At 34.4% G+C, this 19836-nt stretch overlaps 9 protein-coding genes and 6 pseudogenes across 15 annotated transcripts, besides 1 other annotated feature; 2 read left to right on the top strand and 13 right to left on the bottom strand.

Moving 5' to 3' along the window:
- Positions 1-19836: part of a mobile genetic element that runs on past both edges of the window.
- Positions 22-833, bottom strand: TVAGG3_0806660 (annotated as a pseudogene). Its single transcript has one exon. A coding segment is annotated over exon 1 (812 nt).
- Positions 849-1596, bottom strand: TVAGG3_0806650 (uncharacterized protein; the record flags this gene model as incomplete). The annotated part of the gene is made up of 1 exon (XM_051247538.1): positions 849-1596. A coding segment is annotated over one exon (748 nt), but the record flags the coding sequence as incomplete, so codon positions are not given.
- TVAGG3_0806640 lies at positions 3277-3850 on the bottom strand (annotated as a pseudogene). The gene has a single exon. A coding segment is annotated over exon 1 (574 nt).
- TVAGG3_0806630 lies at positions 4630-7045 on the bottom strand (annotated as a pseudogene). Its single transcript has one exon. A coding segment is annotated over exon 1 (2416 nt).
- On the top strand, positions 7368-7606 carry TVAGG3_0806620 (annotated as a pseudogene). Its single transcript has one exon. A coding segment is annotated over exon 1 (239 nt).
- Positions 7897-8757, bottom strand: TVAGG3_0806610 (KilA, N-terminal/APSES-type HTH, DNA-binding family; the record flags this gene model as incomplete). Its single annotated transcript, XM_001304852.1, has 1 exon — positions 7897-8757. One exon carries the CDS (start codon positions 8755-8757, stop codon positions 7897-7899), a length of 861 nt encoding a protein of 286 aa, XP_001304853.1.
- On the bottom strand, positions 9103-9430 carry TVAGG3_0806600 (annotated as a pseudogene). The gene has a single exon. A coding segment is annotated over exon 1 (328 nt).
- Positions 9622-10032, bottom strand: TVAGG3_0806590 (organellar and viral DNA polymerase type B; the record flags this gene model as incomplete). The annotated part of the gene is made up of 1 exon (XM_001304850.2): positions 9622-10032. A coding segment is annotated over one exon (411 nt), but the record flags the coding sequence as incomplete, so codon positions are not given.
- Positions 10469-10903, bottom strand: TVAGG3_0806580 (KilA, N-terminal/APSES-type HTH, DNA-binding family; the record flags this gene model as incomplete). The annotated part of the gene is made up of 1 exon (XM_051247537.1): positions 10469-10903. A coding segment is annotated over one exon (435 nt), but the record flags the coding sequence as incomplete, so codon positions are not given.
- On the bottom strand, positions 11210-11590 carry TVAGG3_0806570 (annotated as a pseudogene). The gene has a single exon. A coding segment is annotated over exon 1 (381 nt).
- TVAGG3_0806560 (integrase core domain containing protein family) lies at positions 11724-12346 on the bottom strand (the record flags this gene model as incomplete). Its single annotated transcript, XM_051247536.1, has 1 exon — positions 11724-12346. A coding segment is annotated over one exon (623 nt), but the record flags the coding sequence as incomplete, so codon positions are not given.
- Positions 12387-15263, bottom strand: TVAGG3_0806550 (organellar and viral DNA polymerase type B; the record flags this gene model as incomplete). The annotated part of the gene is made up of 1 exon (XM_051247535.1): positions 12387-15263. One exon carries the CDS (start codon positions 15261-15263, stop codon positions 12387-12389), a length of 2877 nt encoding a protein of 958 aa, XP_051083010.1.
- On the top strand, positions 15281-16045 carry TVAGG3_0806540 (uncharacterized protein; the record flags this gene model as incomplete). The annotated part of the gene is made up of 1 exon (XM_051247534.1): positions 15281-16045. One exon carries the CDS (start codon positions 15281-15283, stop codon positions 16043-16045), a length of 765 nt encoding a protein of 254 aa, XP_051083009.1.
- On the bottom strand, positions 16299-16913 carry TVAGG3_0806530 (uncharacterized protein; the record flags this gene model as incomplete). The annotated part of the gene is made up of 1 exon (XM_051247533.1): positions 16299-16913. One exon carries the CDS (start codon positions 16911-16913, stop codon positions 16299-16301), a length of 615 nt encoding a protein of 204 aa, XP_051083008.1.
- On the bottom strand, positions 17337-18191 carry TVAGG3_0806520 (protein of unknown function, DUF4106 family; the record flags this gene model as incomplete). The annotated part of the gene is made up of 1 exon (XM_051247532.1): positions 17337-18191. The coding sequence occupies one exon, from the start codon at positions 18189-18191 to the stop codon at positions 17337-17339; it is 855 nt and encodes a 284-aa protein (XP_051083007.1).

Below are 19836 nucleotides of genomic sequence, written 5' to 3'. Positions count from 1 at the left end.
TTTAAAATAAACGTTCATCCTTTATTCCTCACTGTCGTCCGTAGCTAAGTTATAGTCATCTAATCTTATTATGGGGATTCCATTAGCACGCACCTGAATGGCAAAGCAACAATCCCTCATAAATCCAATAAGTGGCTTTGGTACATTTTCAGTTGCTAGTTCAATAGGTCCTTTAACAGACAATTTGTATGTTATTGGAGCAGTAGATGTTTGACCTTGCTGGAAGCAAAAGTCCACTTCTGTTGGAAAACCACATAAGAAATGTGTGTTGTCATAGCTATCCCATTTATGTTCCACACTACCATCATCCACCAATGACCTCATAACATCTTCATTAAATCCTATCATATCATTGTTTGTATTGCAAGCGTTCGCAACCATTTCATAAAATACAGGTCCATATGATTTTTCAGGTTCTGCAGGTATATTTCCATAAGCTCCCATGGAAAGCTGAAGATATTTAAACTTAGGGTTCTCAAAATTAACATAATAGTTGTCTTTCTTTCTAAATAGTGCCCAAATACTTTTAACATTAATAGGCGTATAAGCTGCTGTAAATGTTGCACTTGAACTATCTGTATTCTTTGAGAATGAACCGTCCATAGGAATCCAATCCATAACTTTAACAGGAAAACATAAAGCCTCGTTTGTATAATGTTCTACAAGTTCTGTATAAATGTTAGGGTCTAAAGAGAATGACTTTGGATGAATGAAACATTCATTAAAATCCATCTTTGTTCGAAATAGTTGCTGGGTTACAGTTGTAATAGTAACTGTTCCACTAGCTTCTACTGCCTTCGTTATCATAGTGAATGGTTCATTCCATGGAACAAATTTATTTGTCGGTGGATTTGAATCTGAAGCAAATGCAACTTTAAGAGTTGGATTGAAAGCAATGATATCATTTACAGATATAGATGTGCATTGTAAGGCGTCGCTACTGAACTTTACTTTAAGCTGAATGTTTCCTGCAAAAGCTGGAATAAATCGAATAGCTTCTAATGGAAGGAATCTTCTAACAGGAATTCTTAAACGAAGCTTAAAATCAAATGATTTTCCTGCTGTAATTGGACCACTAACAATTTGTCCTGTTCTGCATGTTCCCGAATGACTCCATACATCTTCATGTCGAGTCTTTGAGAAAACATCTACTTTCTTTATTTGTTCGGTAGTTTGTGAGTTTGAAGTTATATATGCTTCTTCTCTTGCGTTGTCTTGAGAATATACGATACGACCATTTGCAAGGATTTGATATCCAGCAACTGCATAGAAAGCGTCATCGAAACCAATCCAAAATCCTGGTGGGTTTGTTTTATTGGAACCTGAACCAATTTCTTTATCTACAATAAATTGACCTTCCATTTTATACGTAATGAATGTATTGTAAAGGTCCAACATATTTTCACCAGGAGGTGAGAGATTGAATGTTACCCATGTGTTATCTTTAGCAGTTCCAGGTTGTGATGGAATCTTTGCGTCAGAATATTTTCTATTAGTGTCACCAATTTGAACTGCATTGTCTATGATATCGAAATATGAGCGAATCTGATGAATATGCTCTGCTGGAGTAAATTCGTTTAACTGTTCGTTCTGCATGTATTTACTTCGGATAAAAATATCTATTTACTTCATTATCTCACTCTTCTTCTTGGCATTCGTGGTGGAATTGTTTCTTGACATTTTCAATGAAACTGACATTCTCTTTTGTCTCAACTTCTTTCACTGGCGGGTCAGGGTTCTTTGACTCGGTTTTTTTTCAATGAAATTCACGAACTTTGCAATAAGCTCTTGGTTCGTATTGAGAAGTACATCTGGCTTCTTTTCTTCTTGTTCTTTTGGTGGCTCAGTTTAAACAGAAGGTTTTATATGGCTTCGTGGACTTCACCCTTGCCATATCACCTTAATGTTGTCGTTCTGCATTCGCTAATGGAACCTTTCTGTTTTCTTACGTATATTTTACCATCTTTACTCTGACTTACGTAATAGAAAGGATGTTGTATTCCTCTTGCGTCATTTTAATATAATAGACTCTCGCTCTGATTTTGACAAGCTCATTTTACATCGGTTAAAGTTTTAATTTTGTTTTTTATCTGCAGTCAAATGACTCAGACAAGCCCTACGGACAAGACCCAAGGGGTCATAGATGTTGAAGCATTGAAGAAAGAAATTCGTGAGCAAATTTTATCCGAACTGAAGGAACAAAAACAAGAACAAAAGCCAGAGAGACCAAAGAGAAAACTTAGTGAAAAACAACTTGCTGCATTAGCTGCTGGAAGACAAAAGAACCCACTTGCTGGCGAAGAAAGCTAGAGAAGAAGCAAAAAGCAAAGAAAGAGTAAATGGTTTATTTTTATCCGAATTAAATGTATAGAACAAATACCTTTATCTGTTGCGTTCAGTAGTGAAAACCCTGACGTCAAAATAAAGGGGAACAGAGTAACGTTTAAGTTTCCAACAGACTGGATTGTGAACATAAATGAAGAGAAGTACATTGGCATAACATCTATGTATATAACACGTGCTTTCAGAAAGGTTGACTTTATACTTCAAGTCGAGATAGAAAAGACGAACAGTCTTTAAGCGCCCAAAACATTCACATATACAAATACTTTAAAGACGATACAACATTGTTGCAATGTATGATTTCATTTAATGAAATGTTCGAGAAAAAGTTTAACATTGAAGTACAAACTTTACAGCCTTTACGTGAGTTCTTGCACAACTGAAAGAAGAAGGTAGTCAGCCACAACTTATAGACTTTCATTATGAATTTAATGAAAATGAAGATGGAACTCATGACTGTCAGTTTGTTGTATTCTCACCATTCAATGAAGTCGCTAAAGAGAAAGAAAATCCATTACGTATAAGATTTCAAATCTTTGAACCAAGTGATGATTTCAAAAATGTTTTCAATTATGATGCAATGCTTCGAGAAAAATGAATTTTCAAAGATTGTAACACCTGGCATTGGATAGAAAGCAAGCTATATATTTATTCAAACTTAAGTAAGGGAGTTGAAAATGAGTTCATTGGTCATACAAGAACTTCACCACTTCCTAACCTAAATACTATAAATTAACTGCTTCAATAGTGAGTTTTGGATAGACATATTCTCCACTCATGACCATAACTGCCCAGTGTTCTTACCTCCAGACCATAAGGACTGTCTCTACATTGAAGCACAACTCTTAAACTCTACCATCGCAGTATTGTAAAAATCTACGCTAGTTTTATTTTTATCACGAATGACCTCATTGCTGACAAAAATAAATGACCTCAGAACTTCAACTTACGAATAAAGCTTGTTTTAGTCGTTATTGAGAAGTTAAACTTTTCAGCAAAGCAAGGACTAGAAGACTTACATAAGTCAAATCCAATCTCTTGACCATCATGAAGTGCTTTGTAAAGTTTCATTAAACTGAACTCAGAGTCTTTGTCATATGTTCCAACAGGTATGTGAATGTTCTTATCTTCATTGTAATAGCATTGTATAGCTTCAGGAAACATTTCATTTGCTGTTAAAGCAAGGACGTCTTGTTTGACACCTTTGCAACGTGCATGGAATGCAACTTCATTTAAATCATTCGTGAGTAAGTCTATGTAAGTCTTCTTCCACAAAATATTGACTTGTATGCTAAACTTTGTTTTCCAGGTGTTATTTCTGCGAAGTCAGAATGAAATTGACCAAGGTTCTTTCCTATAAGTTCTCTACCGTATCTCTTCTTAAACTCTGCTGCAAGCTTTGTATGTCTTCATTGAAAAATATGCATGCTATCACAGTCCTGGTAAAGATTTGAAGTCCCATATCTTCTGCAGTACAGAATACTTCACACATCATTCTCTTCGACATAGACAGAATGTTAACACCAAGTGGACAGAAGTTAAAGTGTCTGCAAATGCTTTTCGTTAGCTTGAAAATAGTTTTATTCTGAACCATCCAAACCTTCGAACTTCACTATATGGTTGTAGTTTCTGATGGCATATCTTATAGCATCTTTGTCATTTACTATGGTTATTTTTGACTCAATAGGAGATAGAATAGTTTTGCCATAAATACTGTTCAGAATGAGCTTTATATTTTCTTGCAAAGGATTTCCTTCTTTCTTATACTTTAACCTTAACTCAAACAACTTCTTTACTTCATCTCTTATTCTAATATCTCTGTTTCCATCGTAATAGTATCCTTGCAACACTTCACATTTGACACCTTGATATTTTATGAGGTCTTGTAATGTTATATGGTCAACATACATTAAACAGCAAGTGTTTGAACTTCTGGGAACGTTAAGTTCTGGATTTAGTTCAGGGTCACAAACTATTAAAGGAAAGTGTCTATGTATTCCAATCTCTGTTATCTTAATGAGAACAAAGAAGCCAGACATAAACTTTTCACCAATGGGTTCCTTTTGGTCGTCATCGAATAAATGTCTCATGAGATACTCTGTGCTTAACATTTCTTTCTTCAATACTTTGGAATACCTTCTAAAGTATAAAGTCTTGCTATGCTGATGGATATAATGAAACAGCGTCGAAATCAGCAATGAGTTTCTCTTTCCTCTTTTGTTTCATGTTATCTGACAGCATACATCTTCCACCTTGAATACAGCGTGAAATAAACTCTCTGGTTTATTTGAGAGGTCATATAAATTTCCATTCGGGAAGTACACTCTGTTCTCAAATAATTTGTTAGCAATTGAACAAATACTAACGTAGTCATAAACGTTTAAATCAAATTCTTTCAATATGTCATTGCGGAACTTAACAAACCTTCTCTTAAAATTCTTACATCTTGTTTGCAATAAAATGTGCTATACTTTTCTAAGTCGAAGTGGTTCTCATCTATTCTGCAACCTTTGATGGAATCTATGTTTTTCATGAATGTATCTGCATCCCGGATAAACTTACATGCTTCAGAAATGACACCAGTTCTGTTGTCATTTGCTAACAAAAACACTGCTGTAGTAGTTATATGGAAATACTTTTTCGGTCCTGTTTGTAAGTTAAACATAGCAGGAAATAGTTAAGCTTCTTATTTATAACACTGTAAGAGTCTTTTATAATAATTGCCCTTCCTTTATATAAGCCAGTTATTTGCATTGTTCGTGAACCTTTAATGATGGGAGTTCCTTTCACTTCTGTCATGTGTCTTAAGATGAAGTTTATATCATAACTGAGGTTATGGAAATATATTAAACTCTTGTCAGGAAGTCGTTCCAAAAATTCTGTTGCACAGTTCTGACCCCAAATGCTTTCACTCACTGAACCATCTTCACTGTCGTAACATATGTTAAAAGCTTTATGAAAGCCATCGGTACTGCACTCAAAGTCAGCAAAGAAAACGTGCTCAGAATGAACTTGCACTTATTTTTATTTACTTCTTTTGACTCGGCTTTCTTCTTCAGTTGTACACAATACTTTGGAGCATATGACAATCTTTAAATGGTGCAAGGTTCTGTTTATATAAGTCAGTAGTATATGTGAAAAGTTCTCCATAAGAAATAGGTTCGAAATATTTGCACTCCCACAATGTTTTCATAACATCCCATAACGGTGTTGTTCTATCATAACGAACAATATTTATCTTCTCTCTTTGTATAAATCTTCATTTGTTTCTCAATGTTCATTCTACCACAAGCTTTGAGAATTTCTTTGTAATTTCTGACAAATATGTTGTCATTGGTAATCTTTCGTTTAGCATGTAGTGGTCTTCAACAAGAAGTAAGTCAATAGTTCTAACAGTTTCACATTCTTTTGTATGTATCTCTTTATTTCATTATGTCTTGAGTCATTGAAATAACCAATGGTAACAAATTAATAGCTATACCTGTTGCGTCAGAAATTTCTTGTACTTTACTTTGAGGAAAGTCTCTAACACGAATGACTTCTCTCATGTGGTCAATAGTCTCTCCATCTACTCCAGCCTGAATGCAAGCAAAACGAAACAATTGTCTTCTGTCATAAGTGCTGCAGTTCTTTTGTTCAATTCATTGAAGATTTGGTAGCGCTCAAGATTTATAGGTAATGTGCAAAGATACTTCCAGAACTGACCGCTTCTCTTCTTATAAAACTTCTTTTCACCATTATCTTTCCAAAAGCTTTCTATAAGTGCTGGGTTTCCTGTTTGCTTAAGAGCTTCCAAAATGGCTTTCTGGTCATTTGTCAGTGTGCTTTCATCTCTATATGGTCTCTTTTTTGGTTTGCCTTTCTTTACATCTGACATCGTTAAGCCTTCATATTCTGTTAAATCATACATCTTTATTTCGGTAAGATTCTTTATGTTTGTCAAGAAGAAGTCATAGTGCATTTCAACAATACCTGCAGCATTTGCTTCTTTCTCTGATATAAAGTTCTCCTTCAAGAGCTGATGTAGTAATGTTCCAATATTATTGAGGTTTAACGTAGAACATTCATACTTTCCACCAAGTTTATAACATACCATCCATCTCTGTTGTGAGTTTATTTTAATTTTCTCTAAGAGTCTCATGAAAACCTTACCGAAATGTTTGTGTAAGTAGTCTCTGTTTGGTTCATCTAAAGCTTCGATGTTAAAGTCAATGAGTCTATTGCCTGACTTCACATTTCTCTTCCTATTCTCTTCATCTTTCTTTAACCATCTCTCACCTTCTTTTGGTTTGTCGTCAATGGAACGAATGACATCGTTAGCTTTGCGAACTTGTTCTATGGCGCTCTTAAACATCTCTCTTCTCTGTTGTTTCAGTGTGTCGTCTCTTCTTCTTGTTTCACCAACGTTTGCATTTGTTATGTCAAACATTTCTCTTCTTACTTCATGAGGTACTGAACGTCTATGATATAAGTCAATAGCAACGTCATTTAAAGGAAATGCTCTTGCATGGACTTCGTCCTCGCCGCGTTGCGGCTTTATGAACTCATGAATTCTATCATAACTTATTGCACCATTATAGTCATTGAGGATGTCAGCGAGTGCTTTTTTGTTTGTTTCATAATGCTTTGCAACATCTATATTAGCTTCTGTAAGAAGTTGTTTTATTTCCGAGTGTTCTAACTTAGACAACTTCCGATACATCTTTAGTAGGAAATAAAAAAATATTTTTTGAAAAAATTAGATTAGATTTTTTTAAGTTATTTTTCAAAATAATTTAATATTTTTATTTTAATGAAACACATGCAAGATTGCAAGTTCTTTTCATACAATGCTCTCGCTACTGCCATCAAGAATGAGTTCAATGGTGCTTCAAATGTTAATGTTATCTTTAACAAGAAGTTTGTGAAAGAATCTAAGTTTGGTCAGTATGTCAGACCATTAGCTATCGTCATTGACCGCAAACGTTATACTTCACGAGAGTTAGCAGTAGTTTTGAAACAAAAGAGTTTCTTCATGAATGTCAAAGATACTCATTATACTGTCATAAAGAACTCTAATATTGACTTCTTCAGTATTGCTTTAAATCTTTCCGAACAGAAAGAATATAAGAAAGGTGAAACAAATGTGAAATATTATCCTTCATCTCTGAAGACAATAACGAACAAAGATGTTATACAGAAATTCTTACCAAAGGTTGAAGAAGCTTCTATTGACATTGACGAAGGAAGTGAAATGGTTGAAGAAATAGACCCTGAAGCTATTTAAGCAAAAATATATTTTTGGTTAGTCTTCATATCGATATTTTACAACAATTCCCCAATGTATAAACTTTTCATACGCTTTTCATAAGCTTTATATACCTTCAGAAATTTTGCATAATCTTTAGAAGCATTTAGATATTGTTTAAATGCTTTGTATGTCTTCAGAAATTTTGCATTATCTTTTACATGTTGTTCGTTCTCTTCTTCTGTCATGAGTTTCGAATATTCTAAATTCATGTTCTTTCATATGAGATAAAATTTTATAAAAAAATAAAATTAGCTTAGATTTTTTTATTCTTCCTCTTTGAAGTTATCGAAATATTCTGTTATTTTTTCCTTCAGTAATGTTAAGTCTTCTTTGAATGTAAGTATTGTGCAACCTTTGATGTCATAATGTGTTTGAGGAAGAGTATTTTTGACAATTTCCTTTATTTGCTCATTCGGTGTCATTGAAATCGGTAAGTTTTCGCGATAGAACCAATTTCTGTCAGATTTGTAAATCTTAGCAAGGTCGTAAAAGCTTTTGTTGTTTCTTCTGACTAAATGCAACATAACCATATCTTTATCTTCTTCATTTTCCATCTCTTCAGTATAAATCATATACTTATAGTTCTTTTCCTTTCCTTTTGGTACCGAACGTGGTATTCTTTTCTGAATGCTTTTGTCTTTTGCTTCAATGACTTCATCTTTTGCATGAAGTTTCTTTTCCATCTCTTCGCGTTCTTGTCTGTGAAGTTCGTCAAGAAGTTTACAAACATACCATGAATAGCGAGCTGAAGCCCATTGTGCCACATTATTTACGAGAAGTCTATGAACATAATATCCTCTCAAACCGTTTGGCAATTTTTCACGGTTTTCATAGAGTTTTGGCGACTGGGGTTTTTTACCTACTCGCTGTTCTTCACTGTTTTCAGAAAAAAGTATGTCTCGCTGTGCTTCGCTTAAGAGTTCAATGGTGCTTTGGTTCCTAAACCAGTCTTTAGGAAGCTTAGTATCTGGAGCATAACATGCTGTCAAAATACTTTGCATTTGGTACATATCGTCTTTGACTGAACGAATGAGACGGAGTTGTTTGTTAAACTGAACCCACTCATATTCTTCATTTATAGCTTCATGGACTATAACTGTTGTTGTGTTCTCTGTTGTTGACATATCTGTCTTTATATTCCGGATAAAAAAATAAATAAAAATAAAACTAACTTTATTTTTTCTATCTTAAGGAAATTCATGATTTTTGTGCTGAATTCAATAAAAATAATGTTTAGGTGAAGAGGTGAGATTTCACCTCTTTTTTCACCTCATTTCTACCCCAGTTATTTTATAAACGTTTCACATGGTAAACGTTATTTTTTAAATTTTGTGAAAACTCAACGGTTTGACACATGCCCTAAAATTATTTTACTCAGAATTTTGTTGCTGAATTCAATAAAAATATATTTTGGGTGAAGAGGTGAGATTTCACCTCTTTTTTCACCTAATTTTTCACCTCTTTTTTCACAAGCGTTTTACATGAATTGTACGATGTATATTTGAAATCCTAAACAATTTCGTAGCTTCTATTTCTTCGCTGAGGATATCAAAAGTTTTAACAATGCCGAAGGTTTCTTTATACTTCTTCTTGACATCAGATAATAGGAAATCGAGCAGTTGGATAGTTTTTGTTCAGAAATTCTAACATGTTCATTTTATTTCTACGGCTTCTCTGCTTCTTTCTTTAAGTCTGCATAGTCGTTTTCATACGTTCTATCTCTTTGACGGAGTAGTTATATTTCCTCATTGCTGCTTTACATTTTGAACATTGCGGATTCATTTTTGCGTTATACATTGAAATAAAACCAGCTAGAACAACTAAGGCGTCAATGGTTTTCTTTAACTCAAAAGCTGCTGGTTTTATCTCATTCCATACTTTACCTCTTCTATCTTTATCTCTTATCTGCCATACACATTTTGCAACTAATGAAACAAAGTTATCGTATGTCTTAAATTCTTCGGATTTGTAAAGGTCAAAATATTTTTATAAACCATGTCGCAATCTTTGTCCATAACTTTATGGTTGCAATGAAAACCAAGGAATTCATAATTTACTTTACGTATGAATTTCTTAATTTCTACTGAGTGAGTTGCTTTGACTTCAATTTCGTCGAATTCAGGAATAGTTAGTTTTTGCTGCTGAATTTCAGGTAGTTTAGGCAAATGGTCGATGAGGTCCTCCATTTCATAAAGATACTGTTCATTTGTTTCATCTTTCGCACTACAGTCTAAATTACTTGTTAAAAGTTCTTGCTTTATCTTCTGGATTTCTGTTTCAAAAGTATATGAAGAAGGAATAAAGCTTTTCATCTCTACCAACATTGACGTAGGATTCATGACTAGCGAGTTTGGTGCTGTAGTTGTTTGAATTGTTGTTGTGCCGATTGTTGAAATCATATCTTTTATACAAAATAAAAAAATAAATAAAAATAAAACTAACTTTATTTTTTCTATCTTAAGGAAATTCATGAAAATTCACGAGACCCAAAGGGTCTGAGCCGCTAAGCGGCGAGGGTGAAAAAACAGGTGAAAAAAGAGGTGAAATCTCACCTCTTCACCTCAATTATATTTTTGGTGAATTCAATAAAAATAAATGGTTCATTTACTCACAATATTTTTGTACAAAACGACCCCAAACTTTTAACTTCTTTTCTGCAGCTTCTAATGCTATCTTAGCGAGTTCATATTCTCTAAATTCTCTCTTTAAATCTTCTTGTTCCCATTGGTCTAGTTCGTATGGAGAATCTCTATAACCATAACATATCTCACGTTCATGTTCTAATTTTTTTTCGCACATTTTTCTAACTTCTTCTTCAAACAAATGTTTAGCATTTTCTACTGTATCTTCGAGTTCTTCTTCATCTAACTTCTCATGAACTTTCTTGTCTATGGAGTCCATAATATCTTTGACATAAAATGCATACTTTACAGAGCACCATTCAGCAACAAAATGAACGAGGTCAGGATGTATGTAAATACCTTTGAATTCATTTATAACACCCTTAGTAAGCTCATAAAATGCTTGTTTTGAGGTCGAGCCACTTTTGGCTCGACCGTATTCTTTCAACCAAAACTCAAGAATTTCCTGCATTTTAGCACTATTGAGAAATCTGTTTAAATGGTTTAACCTTCCCGCTTCTCTTGCCATCTTTGTTGCATTAATGTAACCATCCTTGTCTCTACGTAAGACTTCAATACCATTATAAGTGCCTTTTGTGAATGTTTCGCCATTAGATTTGTTCGTGAATGTTTTTGCTTCGACTGACATTTCTGTTCTTACATACAAAATAAAAAAAATAAATAAAAATAAAACTAACTTTATTTTTTCTATCTTAAGGAAATTCATGAAAATTCGTGAGGGTGAAAAACAGGTGAAAAAAGAGGTGAAATCTCACCTCTTCACCTAAACATTATTTTTGTCTGATTTCATCAGGAATTCCTGCATGAATTTTGTATAAAAAGCAACCGCCGGAATTCGGACTGTTGCTATATTCTTCACAAAATGCCTTATAATACTCTTCCCTAAAAATTATTTTGTCTGATTTACATCTAATGAAAAAGTTTAGAAGAATTATCTTATTCTTTCTGGTAAATGCTTTGTCTGATTTACATCTAATGAAAAAGTTTAGAAGAATTTTCTTATTCTTTCTGGCTTATTTTTATCCTTCCAGTACTCCCGCTCTAATGGTCCCAGATGAGTTGGTTTAGATTCTCTCAAGTTCTTAGATGGTATAACATCTTCAACGCCTCCTTCATATCTTACTTTATAAGTGTCATCGTTTATGTTATAGCCAAGTATTTCAATAACCACTCCTCGCTTTGCTTCGTCAATGGTTTCAGCAAGTTTGCCATTACTACTTTCAACTAATTTATGTCGAGGATAAAATGCAATGGAGTCGTCAGCAGCTTTTATAAGATATCCATTACCTTGCGTAGAGTCTACGATATAATAGTTTCAACTTAACCTTAAACGTTTCTTTGTCAACGGTTTGTCGTCAAGAACTACACGAACTTTTGTTCCAGGAATGAGGGTAAATTGTGTTGAATTTCTGATATTTTGTGTTTGACTTCGTTTCTTTTGTATATACTTTTCTTCTTGTTGTTGTGTCATTGAATTTGGTGTATGTCCTGTTGTAGAATGTGTTGAGGAATTATATACTTCGAGAAAATGTTTCATTGTTTCTTCGGTAAAGTCTCGCTCTTGGTTTAAATCTCTGAGCGTTCTTATGAAGCGGTTTATGATGCCGAGTATGTTATGGTTATGGTCTTCAGTAGTGTAGTGAGTTATGTTATGCTTAATGAGAAAATCTGTGATTTCATTGCTGAGGTATGCACTGTCTTGGTCTGATGTTAAAGTACTTGGGCTATGTTCTGCTACAAACTTTTGTAAAACTCTTAACACTTCACGAGTTCCTTTATTTTTCATTGGATATGCATATGCTTTACGAGTGTTAACATTAATGAAGATGAGGAATGGTTTATGTCCTCCTTTTCTGCTTTGAATGAGAGTGTCAAATTGGTATGCGTCAGGAGTGTTGGAGTAAATTGGTAAAAAGTAGTCGTAAGGGTTTATTTTTGTTTGATGTACAACATTTTTGTCAAAGAACCTTTTCACTTCAGCTCTGTTAGTAAATCCCCAACTCTTTGCAGCTTCATTGAACTTCTTAAATGACCTCCATGGATGTTGTTCGAATACTTCTTTCAAGCTCATTTATGTAAAGTTAAAGATTTTATTCTAGGCTCAAGCGCGTTCATTGAACGCGGTACCATGCGAATACAGTCACAAATGGTGGCATATAATCTGCACCCGAGCCTGTTGGATTTGTTGTGAAAGTATGGACATGATTTCCTCCCGGTTCAGTTTGTCGAAAAATCTTTTTTGCTGAATTGTTATAAGATGGAGATAAAACATCATAACCAGCTTCATAGTCTGAGTTGTATAATGGGTGGTCTCTTAATGAGTGGCTATGGTCGCCAGAAAAGTTTGTAGTTCCTGTATGAGTGTGCGGTGGAAGGTTTGCTTCTTTAATTTTCTTCGAACCTCCTGTTTGCTTTGAATATCTAGCACAGTATAAGAATTTATCTACATTCTGCTTCCACGTACCAAAACCTAAAACACTTGCTGGATTTGTTGAGTTCATTGACGTATAAATAGAGCCTATAGGATATAATGTTTGAAGTATTTCAGTCTTTAATGTTTGAAGCTCTGTTTTGTCTGCTTTCTTATCATATAAATCTTGAGCAGTGAATTTAACATTATTTTCATCATCCATAATATAAACATTTTTACAGCTAATTTCTTTCTTCGTTGTTATGTTTTCATTCGATGTTAAACCTTGTGGAAAGTTAGGAGGTTTATAATATAATGCATCTCCACCAGTTCCGCCAACCGTTCCTTCAATACTTTCTATAGCAACAGTTGAGAAGGAGTTATGTGTATGTTCTTTATCTGCTTTTTTATCTAACATTGCTGGTAGTTCATGTGTTTCAAAGTTTCTGACATGACCTTCGATATTCATCCATTTACTATTTAAGGAGTTTAGTGTATCTTTTACGCTTGTACTTGGATTCTCTAATGGTGCACTTGAACCAAGGGTATAGTTCAATATTATGTCGTCTGCTCTAACAGTAGTGAAGGATTCATGTGTATGGTTCTTGTCAGCTTTACTATTTAATGTAGCTTGAAGTTCATTTATATCGGAGATATTGTGTTTATGAGATTTCAAAACTTTGTTCGTTGCGTCAAGTTCATCTTTGTCAGCTTTACTTTTAATAGCATCTTCAAAAGTTATTTTTGCCTTAACTCTCAATGTAAATCTTGGTTCAACTAATACACCGTTAACAAAGAAGTATGAAGCATAAATTTCATCGTTATAACCAAATGCTTCTGGTGCTTTACCTGTGTCATACTGTACAGTACAGTGTATGTCATAACCTTTAGCACGAATGTATTTATATCTTCTTTCATTAACATCTTCAGTGCTTATTTGTTCATCCTGTGTTAAATATCCATGGTAGTCCGTTATAATCTGTTCGTCTGAACTTATATAATGAACATGGTTTTTATCTGCTTTTTCGGCTAATTTCTCTTCTATCTCATTTATTTCAAGTTCATGCCTACCACCACCTCCCGAAGAAGTATTTTTCTTCAGCTCTTGAAGAACGTCCACTTCGCCATCTTTGGTGTCAATAATGAGACTTTGTGTTAAAACCTTTCCTGTCTTAATGGATGTTTGTAAAACTTCTTCTTCACCGTGTTCGGGGTCATGGTCGTCATCATATCTTGTGAAATCAGAGATGTTGTCATACATTAAGCATATCTGTCTCAAAAGTTCTGCTATTTGAAACTGGAACGAAAGATATACAGAACTTTCATCATCTCCTAAAGTCAAGTCTGCTTTCTTAAGTATTTCTTGAATGTATGCAATGAGAACAGAGTACCTTGGAAAATATTCGAACAATATTTCATTAGCTGTTGGTTTTGGTGGTTCTTCTGGAGTTTCTGTTGTTTCAGTTCCTTCTGTAGGTTCTGTTGGAGTTTCTGCATCTCTTGACTTCAATGCTCTTGCTCTCAAAGACCTAAATGTTAGAGCACCAGGTTTTACAAAGGACTTTATAAATGCTTTAATAGTTCCTGGTAAGTTATTGTTAGCATTAAGTAAGTTCCTTATGCTTCCATCATGTACGTCCATAGCACTATGTAAAAAATCTATACTTTTCTTGTAGTCAGCAATAGACTGACTGTGATTTTTTAAAGATTTGTCAATACCTTTAAGCCAATCTTCATGCATGTCTGATACTGAGCCAAGAATATCATTTGCTTCCTTTAGTGTATTTTGTGCTTCTCGTAAAGTATCCAATCCCGTACGTGCATTGTTTGCTATACGTCTTACAGTATCTATTTGACTCCTTGTTTCTTGCATCCAACCAGATAAAGTTTTAATAGTATCAGAACCATTTGAAATGAAGTTCAAAGCATTTTTAACGTCATCTAAAACTTCTTCACCAAGTACTGCCCATATCTTTCCGATTTGGTATTGAAGAACTCCATATGAAGCAGCTGTTAAACCAGTATTTATAAGGTTCCATATCCATGATTTAGCAGTTTTTCCATCCTTTCCATCTTCACCATCCAAACCGTTTTTGCCTTGAGGTCCTTGTATTCCTTGTATTCCTTGTGGTCCTTGAGGTCCAATGTCACCCTTCTCTCCTTTCAGTTCATCTTTATGTTCGTTATAATATTCTAATGTCATAAGGTGTACATCATTACTGCTACCAGCAACGCCGAGAATTTGTTTCTCATTCATGACTAAATTCTTTAGGCATTTAATGTTGTCGTCAAATCGAAAGCTCTTTAACAATTCAATGAGAACATTCAGTACTTTCACTAATGAGGCATCTACTGTAGAATTTATATATTGCACCGTTCCATCATTTATGATGGGAACCTTGCTTGTTGTAATGAATGGGTCATAAGTGTTAAAAGTATCGAAATCAATGACTTTTTTAGTCTTTCCATCGTCAATGACTAAATCATTGCCTTCAATGGTTAAAGTTGAGTTTTCGTTTATTAGTTCATGTGCTCTTCTTGCTTCATTTGTTTCATACGCATATGCAGCAATAGTCATATTTTAATGAGAATAAAATGTTGTTCTATTTGCAAAGTACAGACCCAAACGAATACGGGACAGTAAAGCTACAAACAAACTTAGGTCTTCAGAATGAAGCGCTTGCTTTCAGAGTTGTTGACTTCAATACTATCGCAACTTTTGTCATAACAGATGAAACAGATTTCATAGAGATTGAAATAGATGACAAAAGAAGTGTTATAACATTTCCTAACAGAGCTGGGTATAGAATAGATAAAATTGCTGGAGTCATAAATACTCTCATAAATGAAGAAACTATTGACAACATAGATGTCGAACTCTCTTCTGAGGGAACATTGAAGTTCAGCAGCGAGAAAGAGTTTAAGATACCAAGAATGAGTCATAGAGTACAACTTCTTTTGGGTGCATACCATATGACATTTCCTTTGAAAAGTGTTGACAAAACGATTGAGATGAAATCTGTTCCATACGTATGTTATGGTAATTGTTTATACATTGAGTCTAAAATAGCTAATGTCACAGGCATTTCAGGAGTTAATAGTAAAGGTTCAGTAGAATATAAATCCTTCTGTTATGCAGTCAATTCAATGTTCATTCCAAACGTTCCTGTCATAGCAACTCATTTAGGTAAATGGGTTCGCATTAGTCCTCATAATTTGAAAGACATGCAATTCAGACTTGTTGACTTTCAAGGAGAGCCTGTAGAACTGAAGGCACCAGTGCGAATGACTGTTGAAGTTGACTTTTTAGAAAATATTAAATGCAACAGCTTACAAGAGAACTCAGAGCTAAAAATATAAAGTATGAATGTTATGTATTAGGTCATGAACTTTGGTTGTTGCTGTTTGATGAAACAAATGAATTAGTTATGTCAGTCAAGAGAACAGAAAAATATTGTGTTAGTGAAAACTGCACCAAGTCAATAAGATTAGGTTTGCATTATGAAGATGAGTTCGATACTGTTGAAGAAGTTTTGGATAGATATTACAAATTGCTAACTTGAAATTTTTTGACTGACGGCGCAAAGCGCCAAGACCGAAGGTCCTGACTGCTTTAATTTACTAAAACATATTTCAAACAAAGCTTATAGTCAGTAGATAGTTTTGTATACTCGTTCGAATATTTATCCTTAAACTCAACTCCTGTAGTTCCTGGTGTTTCAATGATGCGGATGTTACCTATTTTCATGAATAGTGGAGTTTGACCACAGCATTCGATTTCAGGGTCGAGATAGTCAATGACACATTGTTTCCCTGTTATTCGTGAGATAACATTTTCAAGGTCCTCCTTTGTTAGAATTATTTGGTTCTTGCTTATAAGATTTGTCAAAAGCTTCTTATCGTCTTTGAGTAAAATTGTTTGGTATAACTGAAGAAGGTAATGGTCTACGTTATCTGAAGGATTTGTTTGAACATTTGTGTAAGGATTGTCGTTGGCTTCTCTTGAAAGAATTTGGTCCAGTGGTGGATACTCTAACTTAACATCTGATGTAGCGTTAGCGTTTGAAGCTGAGTTTAAATTCACGGATTTCAGCTCTGGTTCTTTTTCTTTCAAACACTCTGAACTATAGTTCTTTATGACAATATTGTTTGTCGTTCGTGAGTCAACATTTGATGTTGGTTCAATTGGAACATTAACGGCACCAGCTAAGATGGATTTGCTTCTCATTTCATATAGAATAAAAACCTTTTATATGTATGAAATGAACAATATACTCGACAAGGGTTTGAATGTAAAGCTAACGAATGAAGATATTGTTGAATTCACTGAGACAGGTGCTGTGTATAAAGATGTAGAACTACTGAACAAAAGAGCAAAGGGAAGAAGCAGGAACATGAACAAAGGGTGGAAGCCTATAAAAATTTATGTCAATGATGGCTCAGGAGGTTCAAACATAAAGTATGCAGAAAGTTATAGAGTTTATGCGCTAAAAGGTGAGAAGCCTTCATTTAAGAACAGCTATTCTAACACATATCCTCAAAAGCTAACGGATGGGGAAGTGGATGATATGAATGACAGCAAAAATATTAACAGAAATGGCGACAGAGATGCATGGAATTTGTTTACCATCAGTCAATTGAAGGTTAAGCTTTAAAATAATGTTGGTCGTTCCCATGGAATATTTTTGACTTTAATGGTATTAGTCATGATATGAATCTCAAGGTATGAACGAGGAGAGATGAGAAACTTATATGCTTCCCAAATTTCTTCAAAAGGTAATGTTATACCTGACTGTTTCCAAATGAGTTCAATATCATAACGTGAGAAACCTTGAAAGATAACGAAGTCAGTTATGAGACGTTTTATGTTTAAAGCTAAAAACCTCCATGTTTGCATAAGTATTGCTACAGTTAAATGGTAATGTCTGACTTTAGTAATGATGTTAGCTAATGGTGAGTCTGGTTTTGACACTAAACCTTTTCCGGCGAAGTCGTCACAAACTAATAAAGTGTTTGATGGATATTTTTTGAAGGGGTATTTTGAAAGTTTTGACAGAATGTAGTTTGTAAGTCGTTTCATATCGTAAACTCCTGAGTATTGACGTAAGTGGTGTTTGTCAATAATTCTTTCCATCTCCTCAGAAGTCTTTTGCATTCCTGACTGTATAAATTCAACGATGGCATAATATTTCCTCTTACGTCGAATGTAACGTTGAAGAAATTCAATGAGTTCACTGTCTGGAACTTTAACGACAGAGGCTTGAACTTTTGACATAAATGTTTTCGCTGTTGAATCCATAGAGTCTGAAGTTGCTGATATAATGATTTGGTCATAGTAAGAGTCGTTTCCTAAACGCTCTGTTATGAGTATATGACAAATGAGGTTAAATGTCTTACCTGAACCCATCTTTCCACAATAGAAATAAACACCATTTGAACAGAACTCATAGTCCTTACTGAAAGGAAGAATGAGAGAAGAGTTAAGTTTATCTGTAGTTTCATTCATGTCTTCATCTACGTCATGTATTAAATGCTTCATTTTATCTCCATTAAAAATGCAAGTCAGAAATATTCAGAACATAGCACCGAGTCTAACTGACAAGAGTATAAAGATATACTATGAACACGTTATGATGAAACCAACCAAAATTCAAGAAAGTCAGTATACTTATGAATATCCAAGACACTGGGTAGAGTATGTAGGAGGTGAGAAAGCTATTGAAATCAGACAAGTTAGAAGTATTCCAGCAGGAAGAACAATATTATTGAAGAACTTTAATGTTTTGAGATATAATGATGAAACAAAGAAGCAAGATAGTTTCCCTGTTGCTGTGTATGTGAACCTAGACACAGGAGATGACATGAAAGTTTTTAATACAAAGCTTCAAACGGTAGTGAGAGAACAACTGACTGCGGAAGGACATCCATTACCTTCAGAAGTTACCATAGCATATAATTTTGAAACAAACTCAATAGATTTTAAAGTCATCTCTGCAAAGAAGTCAGGTTTTACATTTAATGAAGCAGATGTATATTCGAATGAAAACTTCAAAGCTATTGCATGGTTAGATAATGACGATTGCTTTAAGAAAATATTTAAATTCAGTGACTCAAAGATGTCAATAGATGACCTTCGTGGAATGTTACCATCGACGTTTACAGTAGAAGGTTCAGCAGGATTGCTTACAAGATTGTCAATTGGTGGTATTTGGTCTCGTGAGAACATTGTTATAAAATCCAGTATAAGTGAATTTGCTGAAGAATCTATATTATGTCTTTCAAACTACATGTATTCGCCGCCGAAGCATTATAGTATAACAAACTTTGTCAGTAAGTTTAACATAAGACTTGTCGAACCTTCTTCAATGAAAGATGTTGTGCTACCCAAAGACGGAAAGGATGGACTCATTATTGAGATGATTTTAATAGCATATTAAATGAGCTTGTTCTTGAAGGTCATTCATGATGAAATAACTGTTGTAGAAGATGTTAGCAATTGTTCAGACATTTTGAAGCGTATAGATGATATAAGAAATAAGTTAGATAGACCGCAAAGCGGTGAGGGCGAAGCCCGTGAGAACGCTTATGTTTCATTGACTTTCTCCAGTAACGAGAACTTTTATGAGATAATATTGAAGAGAGATGATTTTAATATGATGTAAATGGTAGCTTGGGCAGCTTTAGGCGCAATGGGAACAAAAGCATTAGCATTTGGAGCAAAAGCACTTGGAGCTTATGACACAGTAAATAAAATGAGTGGAGGAAGGGTTTCGAAGACATTAGATGCAAATAAAGGGAAGATTGGAGGCTGGGTTGCAAAGAAGTTAAGATTAAATAAAATAGGGCTCATAAATAAAGCATCCAATTTGGTTGCGACTGAGTCAGAAAATGCTTTAGGAAAGGACGATGAGTTTGCAAAACACGCAAAAGACTTTAATGACCAGATGAAAGGTGAAACAATGCATTTAAATAGATTCGATGGAACTAAAGAAAATGTTTCTTCTCCACCAGTAGTTCTTCCGTATGGTCCCTATGGAATGTATGGAAACCCTTACGAAAGACCATTTGACCCATTGACTGGTGGAAGTAACTGGTATCATTACGGACGAAGAAGAAAGACAGTCAAGTTGGAGACAGACGTGAAGAAAGCA

This window comes from Trichomonas vaginalis, chromosome VI, assembly GCF_026262505.1.
Source record: "Trichomonas vaginalis G3 chromosome VI, whole genome shotgun sequence".
NCBI lineage: Eukaryota > Parabasalia > Trichomonadida > Trichomonadidae > Trichomonas > Trichomonas vaginalis.
The sequence above is the reverse complement of the archived record's forward strand: the minus strand, read 5'-3'. Positions and strand labels throughout refer to the sequence as shown.